Here is a 16,930-nt window from a genome sequence, read left to right on the forward strand (position 1 = left end):
CGCTACAGAAAACTCGGTGCTTCTATATTCAAGGTGAAACATGTCTATTCCTGCTGCATATTTAAAAATAAAAAAACAATTAATTAGACCTATGATGGTATGCAAATTATATAGTTATACTGAAGCTTTATAATATAGTGGTAGTGGATGGATGGATGTAGGTGGGTGAGAGTGGGAGTGGGAGGGTGGATGTAGGTGGGTGAGAGGATAGTGGGAGTGGATGGGATGGCTGTAGGTGGTGGTGCTAAGCTCTGGGAAGGTCATTACATAGTGGTGTAGGAGGCAAGAGAGGCTAGGAACAGGCCGCTCACTAACTCCTGCTGGCCATAACATATTCAATATCCGACTAGTTTATATTATGAACATATTAAGTGGGAAGTGGATGTGTTAGTGGCCTTCACTGAGGAAGTCTCAGCTGTGGAGCCTTGCGTTTATAATTATATAGTGATAAAGGCTCAGCAAACCACCAATCTGGTGTAAATCAGGTTTTTCAATGGGCCACAGAAAATAATATAATGTTAACTTCAAGATATCTTGAGATGATTTCGGAGCTTTGCGTCCCCGCGGCCCGGTCGTCGACCAGGCCTCCTTTTTGTCACCCCCCCCCCCCCCAGGAAGCAGCCCGTAGCAGCTGTCTAACTCCCAAGTACCTATTTACTGCTAAGTGAAAGAAACTCTGCCCATTTGTTTCCGCCTCCGTCGGGGATCGAACCCGGAACCTCAGGACTACAAATCCCGAGCGCTGTCCACTCAGCTGTCAGGCCCCTGTAACAGGTACTGTTACTTTACTTGTCAGAATTCGCTTACTGCACTGATCATTATGCACTTGTAAAGTATATAACCATTGTGTTTTTAATAATAATAGGAATGAAGTAATAGTGATTAAGATCACCGGTGGAAACTCGGTGTTCGTTGAAAGTGGAGCACGACACAGTTACCTGGAAAGGTGTGCACAGTCAGCACATGTCAGCACATGTGTCAACACATCTGTCAGCAACTTCCAGTGTTATAACTTGTATAAATGGTGAACGCGAGGCAGGACAGAGCTATACACGGACTGAGGATATGACGTCACAAATCTGAGGATGATAGCCATGGTATTGCAACAGCAAATACTATAGTGACCATTCTCTTGAACTTACAAAACTACTTGCTTATTATCTCGTAAACATATTTAATATTTACATTTGTAAGTGCTTACGTTTTTTTCTTTTTGATTGTAGAGATCATTTTAGTGGGCTAGCTAAAGTAGATCATTTTAGTAGGCTTGTCAGAGATTGATTATTAGAACAAAACAATGAAATAAACAATTAAATAAGATGATATCTTGAATATAGCTCCTTACAGTGTGTAATTACCACCACCCTCTGACTTGTTCCAACCGTCTACCACTCTTTGTAAAGGAGAACTTTCTAATCTTTATTGACACTTATGTTTCCTTAACTTAAATGACCTATTGTTCTTCAAGTTGTAGGTTTCAAGAATTCCTCTTGTCAATTTTGTCGAGTTCTGTTACTATTTTGTACGTAGTAATCATATCGCTTCTAGCTTTGGTTATAATTTAGCCTCTCAAGTACCTCTTGTTTTCAATTACGGAAGCCATTTAGGTGCTTTTTCTTTGCACCTTTTCCAGTTTACTGATGAGCCTCTTGAGATACAACTGCTGCATATTCCAATTTCGGTCCCTCAAAAGTCGTGAACAATCTCGTTAATATTTCACCATCCATGTATATAAAAGCAGCTCTCATGTAGGAAAGCGTAGCCTATGTTCCTCGCATAATGTCCTTCATGCGGTCCTCTGCTGACAGTCTGCTATCACCAACCACACCTAAATCTCTTCTTTTTTTACAGAGTTCTTTAATGCTTTTCATATAATTTATAGCGTGTGTGTGTGTGTGTGTGAGAGAGAGAGAGAGAGAGAGAGAGAGAGAGAGAGAGAGAGAGAGAGAGAGAGAGAGAGAGAGAGAGAGAGAGAGAGAGAGAGAGAGACAGCTAGACAAGAACACGGATCTTGCGTGCAGTTGGTGGCCACTGAAGTTGTCCATTAGATACAATAATATAGCTGTCAATGTACAATAGCTGTCCTCCCATCTTCAAGTCTACCCCTCTTCCTTCATTTCTCTCCCTCTCTCTCTCTCTCTCTCTCTCTCTCTCTCTCTCTCTCTCTCTCTCTCTCTCTCTCTCTCTCTCTCTCTCTCTCTCTCTGGCCGGGCCCTGTGGGATGGTGATGTGACGCTGCTGGTCGCTGTATCCGTTACAGAATTGTCATACAAATATTAGCAGTAGTTATGGCAGTCAAATGTGGTTCTGCATTCCTCACAAAACTCTTAGTTTTAATGTACGAGTTTTTCATATGCATTATTAAACCATTTATATTTTCTGTGGCAGAATTAGAGGTCTGAGAGATTCAGAAAAAGAACCTGATGCTCTTGTTGTCTATACAACATATTCTCTCTGGTATGTTATATAACAGCAGCAGCAACAGTCAATGTTCCCAATGGATGACCTCTGTATCCGTTGCCTGCTTTTCATCTCACTTTGTGCATTGTCGAGTCAGTGAATATTTACCCTCTCGGGGTTGAAGCAGATGAACTGGAATGCTCAGTGTCCACTCGTCACCTGAACCAGGCAGACCCCCTAGCAGTGTGTTTGACTTATTCACGAGGCTAGCCGAGGTGTCCTTGCTTGTGGAGAACACGTGAAATATTTGTGGTGTGACCCAGAGCTCTGACCCAGCTCTTCTAAGGAACAACTCTTCCCTCTTACTCTAAACAACAAAATGACTGCAAAAAGAAAATACTGGCTACCTTGGCTGTAAGAAAGGAGCGACGTTTATCGAGAGGTAGGCTACTTGAAATTGAAATTGAAATAAGTTTATGGAGGTAAAATACACACAAAGAGATGAGGTAGCTCATGCTATTCTCACCCCGTTAGGCTACTTTGTATTGTGTAATTACATAATTATTGTTTTAGGTGCATCTTTACATAGAACAACGCTCGTCGTCATTTCATCTCGATACTTAAATTCCAAAAACATTAGAATATAAGGGAAAAGATTATTATATAAACACTTCAGGTACAGTTTCATCAGGCTTTCCACCAAGGTAAACATAGATGCAAGTGTGTGTTGTATAAAATATATCTGAGATGAATTCTAGAGTTTAGTTTTCAATCTTAAATGATGAAAGTGAAGACAAACAAACCATTCACATCCATAAAATTTGTTGTGTAATGAGCGGAGGATCAGAATAAATGTTTGAGAATTAGGAATGTTCTGTTATAAAAAACAAATCGAGATAATTCTTTAACATACTTTGCCTCTGAGGAAAGAAACCCATTATACAAAATAAACGAAACCCAACCTGTTCTCACGAGCATTCCCAACGTCAAGAAACTGCCGTACGAAAGTTCCCCTGTCCTAACCTACTATAGAGGACCCAAAACAGAACATTGTCAATTTCGAGACCCGCTACTATTGTCTAGTACGACAGTTTGGTAAAGTATGCCAAACAAAGGTATTTTCTATACCTTTGGTAAAGTATACGCCAAAATGCGACGTACTATTAGGAGGAAGAAAATGGGAGGAGGGGAACACCGCAAACGGCCTATGGTTCATACACTTCTGGAACAATTGCTTCGCTGACGAGTTTCGTTCGAACCACAACGCTGCAAATGCTTCACCCACGTACTACAAATACAAATAATCGCCAACAGAACTTAAACACCTAATCTAACCAGTGCCTAAATATGCTAATATATAATAATATTAATTTATATGTGAGAAAATTTATCGTTTGAATGAACAGAATGTTAAAATTGATGAATGCGTCTTTGGGGTCGACCGCTGGATGGATTCGACTTGGTTTGAGGACGTTGTTGAGTTGTAAGTCATGTATAAAGCATTTTTCCTTTATAAACAGATTACCAGCCCGTCCTCCAAAGAAAGATCCAAAAGTGATTCCATGCACCCGCCAAACCCGCTGTTTACGAATGGAAAAACGGTTTACACACGACTCACCACAACTGTTGACGTTCGAATACTTCCGGAACAAGTGCTTCACTGACGAATTTTGTTCGAACCACAAGGCTGTAAATGCTTCACCCACGTACTACAAATACAAATAATCACCAACAGAACCTAAACACCTAATCTAACCTAACCTATGCCTATATATGCACAATATGCTAATATATTATAATATTAATTTATATTTGAGAAAATTCCTGTTTTGAATGAACAGCATGTAAAAATTTATGACTGCGTCTGTGGGGTTGACCGCTGGATGTAATGGACTTGAGTCGAGGACGGGTTGCAGATTACGCAATCAATTTTCTTGAACAGCGCTTCGTTATCTTTCTATGTTCGAACTAAATGCCTCTACTTGTCTCTAATTGCTTCATCCTCGTGCATTAATTACAACTAATTGACTTTAGAACCAAAACATCTAACATCTTCTAGGCCTGACTATACACAAAACTATAACACATGTTATATTAATTTAATTTGAGTAAATAACGTTTTTGATTATACAGTAAAAATGACGAATGCGTCGTTGAGGTCGACCAGAGATTTGACATAGCTTGAGTACATTTCAATCTTTACATCTTCATAAAATGAATTACTCTATTCAAGGGCACTATTAGGAAAGGTATATGTTTATCTCTCAGAATGTTCGGTAATATGTTTATTGCTTGTGATGTGTGTTTATGTATGTATTAACACGATGTACTGAACGGGGTGAGAATAGCTTGAGCTACCTCATCCCTTTGTGTGTATTTTACCTAAATAAAATTATTTCAATTTCAATTTCAGGGCAATATTCAATATTATATTGTCATTCTAACCTGAATATTTTCAAGGGCATTGTCTCTTCGTGTTCGTATTGCTGACACAAGGCAAAGAAAGCACAATGGTGTGATATATCGATGAGATAATCATTTGGAGCAATGTGGTGCCTTGACCCAACGTTCTGCTGACTCTCAGACACTTGCCTTAACACGCTTAACAATCACCAGTTGAGAGGCAGGATCAAAGAGCCAAAGCTCAACCCCCGCAAGCACAATTAGGTGAGTTGACCAGACCACACACTAGAAGGTGAAGGGACGACGACGTTTCGGTCCGTCCTGGACAATTCTCAAGTCAAGTCAATCGACTTGAGAATGGTCCAGGACGGACCGGAACGTCGTCGTCCCTTCACCTTCTAGTGTGTGGTCTGGTCAACTTACTTTAACCACGTTATTGTGACTCATCGCCTGCACAATTAGATGAGTACTTGGCCACGGTTATCTTGAGATGATTTCGGGGCTTTAGTGTCCTCGCGGCCCGGTCCTCGACCAGGCCTCCACCCCTCAGGAAGCAGCCCGTAGCAGCTGTCTAACTCCCAGGTACCTATTTACTGCTAGGTAACAGGAGCATCAGGGTGAAAGAAACATTTTGCCCATTTGTCTCCGCCTCCACCGGGGATAGAACCCAGAACCTCAGGACTACGAATCCGAAGCGCTGTCCACCCAGCTGTCAGGCGCGGTAGGTCAAAAGTTACAGGGGCCTGAAAGATGAGTATACAGCGCTTAGGATTCGTAGTCCTGAGGTTCCGGGTTCGATCCCCGGTTGAGGCGGAAACAAATTAGCAGTTTCTTTCACCCTGATGCCCCTGTTACCTAGCAGGAAATACGTACCTGAGAGTTAGACAGCTGCTACGGGCTGCTTCTTGGGGATGTGTAACAAAAAGGAAGCCTGGTCAAGGACCGGGCCGCGGGGACGCTAAGCCCCGAAATCATCTCAAGATAGCCTCAAGAAGAAGCCCCAACCGGTGCCAAACCAGGTTTTTACAAATAACCTGCCTACACCCTGGCCTGTGGGTACTCACCTTCAACTCTCCTATAATGATCTCTCTCTGTGACTGTGCACCTTGCAGTATTTGCTGCACATCTATAATCGTATTTGGGAGACGATATTGTTCCCAGAAGACTGGCTCGAGGCAGTTGGTCTTCCCATTAGAAAACCAGGTATCCAAGGTCTTTTGCTTGGTTTCGCTGCATGCAGGTCGGCGTTCAATCCCCGACCGTCCAAGTGGTTGGGCACCATTCCTTCCCCCCCGTCCCATCCCAAATCCTTATTCTGATCCCTTCCAAGTGCTATGTAGTCGTAATGGCGCTTTTCTCTGATCATTCCCTTCTTCAAGATTTTTGCCCCACATCCTTCGAAAGACGTCTGCAAACTTTTTGAACGTATGGTCTAGCGTGGTTGTCGGAACATCGTCTGAATTTGGGTTTTGTGAGTGTTGGGAGCCCGCTATGTGCTTCCAACACCGCTGTGTTCAATTGAACTTTTGAGTATATTTCCTATATATGTTTTGCCGTGACTATGTGGCATGTTGCAGGATACATGCCTGGTGACCTGGTGCTGCGGTGACCTGGTGCTGCGGTGACCTGGTGCTGCGGTGACCTGGTGCTGCGGTGACCTGGTGCTGCGGTAGCCTGGTGCTGCGGTGACCTGGTGCTGCGGTGACCTGGTGCTGCGGTGACCTGGTGCTGCGGTAGCCTGGTGCTGTGGTGACCTGGTGCTGCGGTGACCTGGTGCTGCGGTAGCCTGGTGCTGTGGTGACCTGGTGCTGCGGTGACCTGGTGCTGCGGTGACCTGGTGCTGCGGTAGCCTGGTGCTGTGGTGACCTGGTGCTGCGGTGACCTGGTGCTGCGGTGACCTGGTGCTGCGGTGACCTGGTGCTGCGGTGACCTGGTGCTGCGGTGACCTGGTGCTGCAGTGACCTGGTGCTGCGGTAGCCTGGTGCTGCGGTGACCTGGTGCTGCGGTGACCTGGTGCTGCGGTGACCTGGTGCTGCGGTAGCCTGGTGCTGTGGTGACCTGGTGCTGCGGTGACCTGGTGCTGCGGTAGCCTGGTGCTGTGGTGACCTGGTGCTGCGGTGACCTGGTGCTGCAGTGACCTGGTGCTGCGGTAGCCTGGTGCTGTGGTGACCTGGTGCTGCGGTGACCTGGTGCTGCGGTGACCTGGTGCTGCGGTGACCTGGTGCTGCGGTGACCTGGTGCTGCGGTGACCTGGTGCTGCGGTGACCTGGTGCTGCGGTAGCCTGGTGCTGCGGTGACCTGGTGCTGCGGTGACCTGGTGCTGCGGTGACCTGGTGCTGCGGTAGCCTGGTGCTGCGGTAGCCTGGTGCTGCGGTGACCTGGTGCTGCGGTAGCCTGGTGCTGTGGTGACCTGGTGCTGCGGTGACCTGGTGCTGCGGTGACCTGGTGCTGCGGTAGCCTGGTGCTGTGGTGACCTGGTGCTGCGGTGACCTGGTGCTGCGGTGACCTGGTGCTGCGGTGACCTGGTGCTGCGGTGACCTGGTGCTGCGGTGACCTGGTGCTGCGGTGACCTGGTGCTGCGGTAGCCTGGTGCTGCGGTGACCTGGTGCTGCGGTGACCTGGTGCTGCGGTGACCTGGTGCTGCGGTAGCCTGGTGCTGCGGTGACCTGGTGCTGCGGTAGCCTGGTGCTGTGGTGACCTGGTGCTGCGGTGACCTGGTGCTGCGGTAGCCTGGTGCTGTGGTGACCTGGTGCTGCGGTGACCTGGTGCTGCGGTGACCTGGTGCTGCGGTAGCCTGGTGCTGTGGTGACCTGGTGCTGCGGTGACCTGGTGCTGCGGTGACCTGGTGCTGCGGTGACCTGGTGCTGCGGTGACCTGGTGCTGCGGTGACCTGGTGCTGCGGTGACCTGGTGCTGCGGTAGCCTGGTGCTGCGGTGACCTGGTGCTGCGGTGACCTGGTGCTGCGGTGACCTGGTGCTGCGGTGACCTGGTGCTGCGGTGACCTGGTGCTGCGGTGACCTGGTGTTGCGGTAGCCTGGTGCTGCGGTGACCTGGTGCTGCGGTGACCTGGTGCTGCGGTGACCTGGTGCTGCGGTGACCTGGTGCTGCGGTAGCCTGGTGCTGCGGTGACCTGCTGCTGCGGTGACCTGGTGCTGCGGTGACCTGCTGCTGCGGTGACCTGGTGCTGCGGTGACCTGGTGCTGCGGTGACCTGGTGCTGCGGTAGCCTGGTGCTGCGGTGACCTGGTGCTGCGGTGACCTGGTGCTGCGGTGACCTGGTGCTGCGGTGACCTGGTGCTGCGGTGACCTGGTGCTGCGGTGACCTGGTGCTGCGGTGACCTGGTGCTGCGGTAGCCTGGTGCTGCGGTGACCTGGTGCTGCGGTGACCTGCTGCTGCGGTGACCTGGTGCTGCGGTGACCTGGTGCTGCGGTGACCTGCTGCTGCGGTGACCTGGTGCTGCGGTGACCTGGTGCTGCGGTGACCTGGTGCTGCGGTGACCTGGTGCTGCGGTAGCCTGGTGCTGCGGTGACCTGGTGCTGCGGTGACCTGGTGCTGCGGTGACCTGGTGCTGCGGTGACCTGGTGCTGCGGTGACCTGGTGCTGCGGTGACCTGGTGCTGCGGTGACCTGGTGCTGCGGTGACCTGGTGCTGCGGTAGCCTGGTGCTGCGGTGACCTGGTGCTGCGGTGACCTGGTGCTGCGGTGACCTGGTGCTGCGGTGACCTGGTGCTGCGGTAGCCTGGTGCTGCGGTGACCTGGTGCTGCGGTGACCTGGTGCTGCGGTGACCTGGTGCTGCGGTGACCTGGTGCTGCGGTGACCTGGTGCTGCGGTGACCTGAAGCTGCGGTGACCTGGTGCTGCGGTGACCTGGTGCTGCGGTGACCTGGTGCTGCGGTAGCCTGGTGCTGCGGTGACCTGGTGCTGCGGTAGCCTGGTGCTGCGGTGACCTGGTGCTGCGGTGACCTGGTGCTGCGGTGACCTGGTGCTGCGGTGACCTGGTGCTGCGGTAGCCTGGTGCTGCGGTGACCTGGTGCTGCGGTGACCTGGTGCTGCGGTGACCTGGTGCTGCGGTGACCTGGTGCTGCGGTGACCTGGTGCTGCGGTGACCTGGTGCTGCGGTAGCCTGGTGCTGCGGTGACCTGGTGCTGCTGTAGCCTGGTGCTGCGGTGACCTGGTGCTGCGGTGACCTGGTGCTGCGGTGACCTGGTGCTGCGGTGAGAACCACAGCGCTACAAGGGAATAGAGAAGTAAGACCTATACCCCACCATTGGTGCGTGGCTTGCCTGGTGCTCTTCGTGTCTACAATAAGAGAGCACTCGTGTATAACAAGCAATCATTAGTGTATAACGGTGTGTGTGTGTGTGTGTGTGTGTGTGTGTGTGTGTGTGTGTGTGTGTGTGTGTGTGTGTGTGTGTGTGTGTGTGTGTGTGTGTGTGTGTAGCGTGAGGAGTCAGCTGTATGTTGGTGTCCCTTGTATACACCTGGATATCATACATGGCATAAATTTAAGATGGTATTATGGCCCATGAATGGTGGCATCTTACATTATTCTTCTCATTTATATGACGACAATAATTGAGATTAATTGAGACAAAATTAATTAAATTAATTTTATGATTATGTTTAGTTAATTTTTGCGTTATTTTGTTTTTTTTAAATTGGAAGTTCGTGGAGAAAGTGAATGTAATGAACAAATCCACAAGGGCCGTGACGAGGATTCGAACCTAAGTCCAGTAAGTCCAGTAGAACTTCTGGTTTCAACTCTTTTTTTTTTTTTACCATGTCGTAGCTCAGTCTATAAGGCAGTGTCTGGGAAGATCACGGACGTAGGTTCGAATCCTCGTCACGGCCCTTGTGGATTTGTTCACTGATGCATCACGCTATTGTGACTTCTGTGTGTAGTGAATGTAATCCTTTGTTCAGAGAGTTGTGGTGGTGCACTGGGGTGGTCGGTGGCGAAGCAGCGGTCGTCATGTTGGGGATCAACAAGGACTCCACTATATCCTCCAAGTTATCCGAGTACGACAACGTGCCCGTCCTCCCCGGCGACTACCACAACCACCACCACGACGACCTCGCCTGCTCCCCAACACACCAGGCCGGCTACCTCCTGGACGACCCTCCTCCCGTGCCTCCCCACCAGGTCCAGGCTCGCCAGGGTCGTCACTCCATCCCTAGAGACTACCACAAGGACTCTCCCTCCCCGCAGAAACCATTGCAGTTCCCGACAGAAGAAAATCAAAAGGGGAAGAAGCAGCATCATGGCGACCGACAACAGCAGACCTACAGCAGCCTGGACCAGCGGTTCGTTGTGCAGCATAAGAAGGGCGGCTCTGCCTCGGGGTTCATCACCTGTCCGCAGTCGCCAGGGTGAGTACGTTAACATTACTTTATCTCCATTGACGGTCATTATTACGTTACATTGAGCTATTTCACTCACCCCTTGGGGGGGGGGGAAGGGTCCTTCGTGGAATGCACAACACGTAATGGTCTACACACAGAGATCACACTAACGTGATGCATCAAATGAACAAGTGTAATGATGTAAGGGCGAAGAGGGAGAACGGCCTATTGACATAGCTCGGGTGCAGGGGGGAGTGAGGGTGCACCCTCACAAACTAAAAAAACCTATATATATATATATATATATAATGTGTGTGTGTGTGTGTAAATCACGAAAATTAACACGTGATGAAAATTGTGACAGTGTCAGACTACGAAGGAAGAATTGAAGCAGGAATTTCCTTAAGTACTTTCGTATTTAATGATACATCTTCAGAGGGATTTATTGATCCTTCTGAAGATGTAATATTAAATACGAAAGTACTTAAGGAAATTCCTGTTTCAATTCTTCCTTCGTAGTCTGACACTGTCACAGTTTTCATCACGTGTTAATTAATTTTCGTGATTTGCACACACACACACACACACACACACACACACACACACACACACACACACACACACACACACACACACACACTCACACACTCACACACTCACACACTCACACACTCACACACACACACACACACACACACACACACACACACACACACACACACACACACACCAAAGATGTCGAAGAAATATAAGAAAATTCTCTTTCGCAAACAGAGTGGTAGACGGTTGGAACAAGTTAGGGGAGAAGGTGGTGGAGGCCAAGACCGTCAGTAGTTTCAAAGCGTTATATGACAAAGAGTGCTGGGAAGACGGGACACCACGAGCGTAGCTCTCATCCTGTAACTACACTTAGGTAATTACACACACACACACACACCGTGGGGAGAGCCGTGACCAACAGACGGGTGTCGACAGTGGTGCTCGCGTCTTCACAACATACTCGTCACGAGAATAATTAACTCTCCATCACATTTACCATTACCCAGTAGGCTGCAATATCCCCGAACAACACTAATATAATGCCGAATTAACATTGCTTCACCACTGAACGAACACCGCTCCTGCATGGTGTGCCCACTGGGTATATACCAACAAATATATAAAAGTGTTGAAGACTATAGGAAAATAACTTCCTTCACGCTTACAACTGGCAGCTATATCCGTGAAACAGTTGGCGTCTGAGAGGTAAAACTGTCTTATCTTAAGTTCAATATAGCGTCTAACAAGGCAATTACAACTTCAGTACTCGTTCTAGTGACAGAACTTATTAGAAAGGAAACACAACATGAATATACGACAAGTATGATCATCATAATTATCTCCATGCAACAACCGAAGCCTATATATATGCATGAGTTATCAGTGACCTCGCCGAAGTTTCTCAATATTTAATCATATTCTGAATGATTCATTATTGTGAAGAAAATATTAAATTATATTTGTGTTTATTTACTTAGTTTTTTTTATTTTATCGTAAACGCTCCACATGGGTTAGTTCAATAGTTATGTGAGTTGAGTAAGAGGTTGAGTTTGTATGTAGTGGAGAAATCTTCATGTGGCCCAGAATGTGAAAGACACAGTATACTAGGCTGTTTATCTTGCCTCCGTGTTTAGTGCCAACTTGCAGCCTCTCGCACGGTATAAATAGATATTACCATTATGCACTAAAGCTAACACGTAGAAACTCTCACATTCACTCACGCAATTGTACATGCACTTTGGTTGTCACTCCCCATGGTGTACAGTAGGTCACTGGAGACGGGAGACCTACTAGAAATGTGGAAGAATGCGTATGCAATCCCAAAATACAAAAAGGGCGACAGGCAAGAGGCACTGAATTACAGGCCAGTGTCTCTAACTTATATGCCTTGCAAGGTGATGGTGAAGATTGTGAGGAAAAAACTAGTAGCACATCTGGAGAGAAGGGGACTTCGTGACACCACCAACATGGGTTAGGGGATGGTAAATCTTGCCTCACAGGTTTAATAGAATTTTACAAGCAGGTGACCAAGATTAAGCAAGAAAGAGGAGGGTGGGCAGACTTAATTTTATTGGACTGTCAGAAGGCCTTTGACACATTACCACATAAGAAGCTGGTGCATAAGTTGGAGAAACAGACTGGAGTAAGTGGTATGTGCTCCAGTGGATAAAGGAGTACCTAAGCAACAGGAGGCAGAGTTACTGTGAGGGATGAGACCTCAGAATGGCGTGATTTCACTAGCGGAGTCCCAAGGGGACCTGTACTTGGACCTATCCTGTTTCTGATATACATACATGATCATCCAGAAGGTACAGACTTATTACTCTCAGTATCTGCTGATAATTCTAAAATTATGAGAAGGATTAAGACAGAGGCCAGCATGAGGCTACAAGAATGCCTGGACAGACTGAAGGAATGGTCCAACAAGTGGTTAATAGAGTTTAACTCTAGCAAATGTAAAGTAATAATGAAAGGTGTAGGGAGCAGGTCAGATACAAGGTACTATTTGGGAAATGAAATCCTTCAAGACTCAGGGAGAAAGACCTGGGGGTTGATATCACACTGGACCTGTCCCCTGAATCCCATGTCAAGAGGCATCAAAGGCATATACACCAGGTGATTGACAGTTGAGAGACGGGACCAAAGAGGCAGAGCTCAACCCCCGCAAGCACAAGTAAGCGAATACAACTAGGTGAGCACACCCTCCCCCACAAACACAGTTTCAAATGGGGATTTGGTAGAGCCCAGTAGGCTCAAGAATCTGTACACCAGTTAATTGACGGTTGAGAGGCGGGACCAAAGAGCCAAAGCTCAACCCCCACAAGCACAACTAGGTGAGTAATAACAAGTGCAGATCTAGTTATTTAAGCCTTTCCGCCACCGCCCACGGGATGGGTATGGGGTCCACCACCGCCCACGGGATGGGTATGGGGTCCACCACCACCCACTGGATGGGTATGGGGTCCACCACCGCCCACGGGATGGGTATGGGGTCCACCACCGCCCACGGAATGGGTATGGGGTCCACCACCGCCCACGGGATGGGTATGGGGTCCACCACCGCCTACGAGATGGGTATGGGGTCCACCACCGCTCACGGGATGGGTATGGGGTCCACCACCGCCCACGGGATGGGTATGGGGTCCACCACCGCCCACGGGATGGATATGGGGTCCACCACCGCCCACGGGATGGGTATGGGGTCCACCACCGCCCACAGAATGGGTATGGGGTCCACCACCACCCACGGGATGGGTACGGGGTCCACCACCGCCCACGGGATGGGTATGGGGTCCACCACCACCCACGGGATGGGTACGGGATCCACCACCGCCCACGGGATGGGTATGGGGTCCACCACCACCCACGGGATGGGTACGGGATCCACCACCGCCCACGGGATGGGTATGGGGTCCACCACCACCCACGGGATGGGTACGGGATCCACCACCGCCCACGGGATGGGTATGGGGTCCACCACCACCCACTGGATGGGTATGGGGTCCACCACCGCCCACGGGATGGGTACGGGGTCCACCACCGCCCACGGGATGGGTACGGGATCCACCACCGCCCACGGGATGGGTATGGGGTCCACCACCACCCACTGGATGGGTATGGGGTCCACCACCGCCCACGGGATGGGTACGGGGTCCACCACCGCCCACGGGATGGGTACGGGGTCCACCACCGCCCACGGGATGGGTATGAGGTACATAAAAAAATTAATGAATTAGAATAAGACGAAAAATATCCTGAAAGGTTTATTTTAATATTATACGAAGTCTGGAGTGTTCAGTCCGTAGGTTTGTGTCCGCCAGACCGTGCGGCTGCATAAATGCAGGTCTACTTAAATGTTTATGTTTATGTAATAAGTGTTTCGCTACTTGCAACTTTTGGGCTAATTTAAAAGCAAGTTGGGCTAATCTGGGTTATTAATGTTAAGAAACTCAATGATGATATTGCTTTTATAATGTATTGTGTACAAATCACAGCCGCATCCAAGTACCTTTATTGAGACAAAAAAATACATCTCAAAGGGATGCAGTAGCTTAAGCTATTTCTACCCTCCTCTACTAGGGATGTAGTAGCTTAAGCTATTTCTACCCTCCTCTACTTCCAGTCCCTCAGGGGGCGAACAAATTTACTGAGTACAAAAATCACAAATCACAGTACAAGAATCACATTTACCATTGCAGGTTAATATAGTAAACACAGCATATAAGTGTTACACTCTTGGGGCAAAATGCTTGTATCGCCTAAGTATTTTTTATATCATACCATTATCACACATCCAAACAATTTGATGCGGGTACACTACTTATTTCCTTATTTCGAAAGTTATCAATAAGTTGACACTCTAATACATAATGTTCTAAGGTGTGGGCGTGTGGCATACTACATAATTTACACTCCTTATCTTTTTCACTGACATCAACACCGTATTGCCAGATATATTTGTATCCTAATCTTAATCTCATGTTAATTGAATCCTACCAAGTAGACTTTCCTCTACCATAGGTGAAGAACAAATTTGTATTTATTAATGCATAATTCTTAAATGTGTTACTACTGTCCACCATTGCCATTCTCTTAACTTTTTCTTCATCCTCTTGGATCATCTTGATTATTGTCTTTATTTGTTTCAAAGTTGTCTGACATACAACATCAACAAGAGGTTTTTCCGTGGCTCTCTTCGCTATCTCATCAACTGCCTCATTCAATAGTATTCCCACATATGAAGGGATCCACATGAATCTTACTTTATACCCAGTTTTTCTAATTTCTTAACATTCTATCTACACTCTTATCACAATATTCTGGTATACTGGGCGTCTGCTATTTAAAGACTCTAACGCTCATTTACTGTCAATAAAGAAGCAAGCATTTTTACCACATTTGACTACTTCCTGTAATCCTGCTAATACTCCTTGGAGTCCAGCCTGCGTTGAAGAGACATTGTCAGTTAAGCGGCGTCCAATAACAGTATCTACAGTGCCGATGTCAGTGTACTCCCTGATCAAGACTCCACATCCTGCCTTCCCATCCCTAGCTACTGACCCATCACACTATACATGTAGAGTGTTTTCTGTAGGTAATTTTTTAATTATACAATCATATGTTGCCCTCAGCTCTCCTATCTCATACATACTTTTTTCTTTTGCAAGGTTGTGTCTCAGTGAGAGGTTGTGTTAACCGGAGCTCCTGAGTGTTGTTATATTATCATAGCAATATGGAAGTTGTAGTTAAGGACCTGGTGACTCTAGTGGGAGCCCTGAGGACAGAGTTGGACTTTCTGCGGGAGGAGGTGCGTCAGCTTAAAGAACAACGAGAAGTAACGAAGGAGGAGACCAGCAGTAAAGGGACCTCGTCTTGGAGAGTTGTGAAAGACAGGGGCCTTAAGAAGACTTTGATAAAGCCGCCTTCAAGCGCCATAGCAACCTCTAATTCATTTGACGTTTTGGAGGACGAGTGCTGTGGAGAGACTGTGGATCGCGCAAAAGGGAAAGCAACGAAGAGAAAGGAAGCGCAGGCCCCTCAGAGGGTAAAGGAAGTACCTAAGCAAACATTAGTTGTGGGAGATTCCCAGATAAGGTATTTGGATAGAACGTTTTGTGCTAGAGATAGGGGGAACAGGTTAAGGGTTTGCTATCCCGGAGCTGGCATTGCTGATATTATAAACAACATGAATGATATTATGGCTGGTAATGGGAACAATCCCATTATTTGCATTAGCGTGGGAGGAAATGATGTTGGTCGAGTTAGGAGTGAGGAACTGATTCAGAGGTATAAAACAGCCATAGAGTTAGTTAAGAGCAAGGGAGGAATCCCGATCATATGTGGCATTCTTCCAAGAAAGGGAGTGGGAAATGAATGGATATCGAGGGCACTTGGTGTCAATTGCCGGCTGGAAAGATATTGCAAATCAAATGCAATATCTTTCATAGACAACTGGGAACACTTCTATGGAAGAAATGAAATGTATGCTCGTGATGGGGTGCATCTATCGAGAGCTGGGGTTGTTGCTGTTGCGAACTCGTTAGAAGTGGTTAGAGGTGTTTGTTTGGGTTTAAACTGTTAGTAGATAGAGGTATGGGAATTGATTTGGAGGAAGGAGGTAATAAAAGTATGTGTTTGTGGGAGAAAGGAATTGGCAAAACGACCAGGGAAAGAGAAGGTCCGCAAAATAACAATTCACTTAGGGTATATTACACTAACAGTAGAAGTCTAAGAAATAAAATTAACGAATTAAATGCTCTTGTCTGCACAGAAAAAATAGATATTATTGCACTTACCGAAACGTGGATGAATGTAGAAAATAGAGAACTATTAGCTGAATATCAAATATATGGATTTAAACTATTTCACACAGATAGATATATTAGACGAGGAGGTGGAGTAGCCATATATGTTAGGGACAATTTGAAATGTAGTCTCAAAGAGGGAATCAAAACAGAGCCACACACAGAAACTATTTGGATTGAATTAAACGAAAAAGCTAATAATATTATAATAGGAGTAATATATAGGCCACCAAATTTAGACAGAATGGAAGCAAAGCATCTATGGGATGAAATATCTAGAGCATCTAGATCTAACAGTATTTATGTCATGGGTGACTTTAATTTTAGCGGAATAAACTGGTTGAACAAAACAGGGAATAGTGAAGCAGAAGATTTTCTAGAATTAATTGACGATTGCTTTCTTACGCAACACATTAAGGAACCAACACGGGAAAATAATA

At 47.2% G+C, this 16,930-nt stretch overlaps 1 protein-coding gene across 6 annotated transcripts in view; it reads left to right on the forward strand.

Annotated features, from left to right (window-relative positions):
* Positions 1-16,930, forward strand: part of LOC123771917 (lysosomal membrane ascorbate-dependent ferrireductase CYB561A3) — a 114,006-nt gene that overhangs the window by 34,534 nt on the left and 62,542 nt on the right. For 5 of the 6 annotated variants that reach the window (XM_069337866.1, XM_069337863.1, XM_069337864.1 and 2 more), the window contains one exon: positions 9,726-10,172. In XM_069337866.1, the coding sequence (XP_069193967.1) occupies positions 9,726-10,172 (447 nt within the window). Of the gene's footprint in view, positions 1-2,635; positions 2,843-9,725; positions 10,173-16,930 lie in introns of those variants that run through there. The other variant, XM_045764713.2, reaches the window with a different exon arrangement.

Source organism: Procambarus clarkii, chromosome 38 (assembly GCF_040958095.1).
Source record: "Procambarus clarkii isolate CNS0578487 chromosome 38, FALCON_Pclarkii_2.0, whole genome shotgun sequence".
NCBI lineage: Eukaryota > Metazoa > Arthropoda > Malacostraca > Decapoda > Cambaridae > Procambarus > Procambarus clarkii.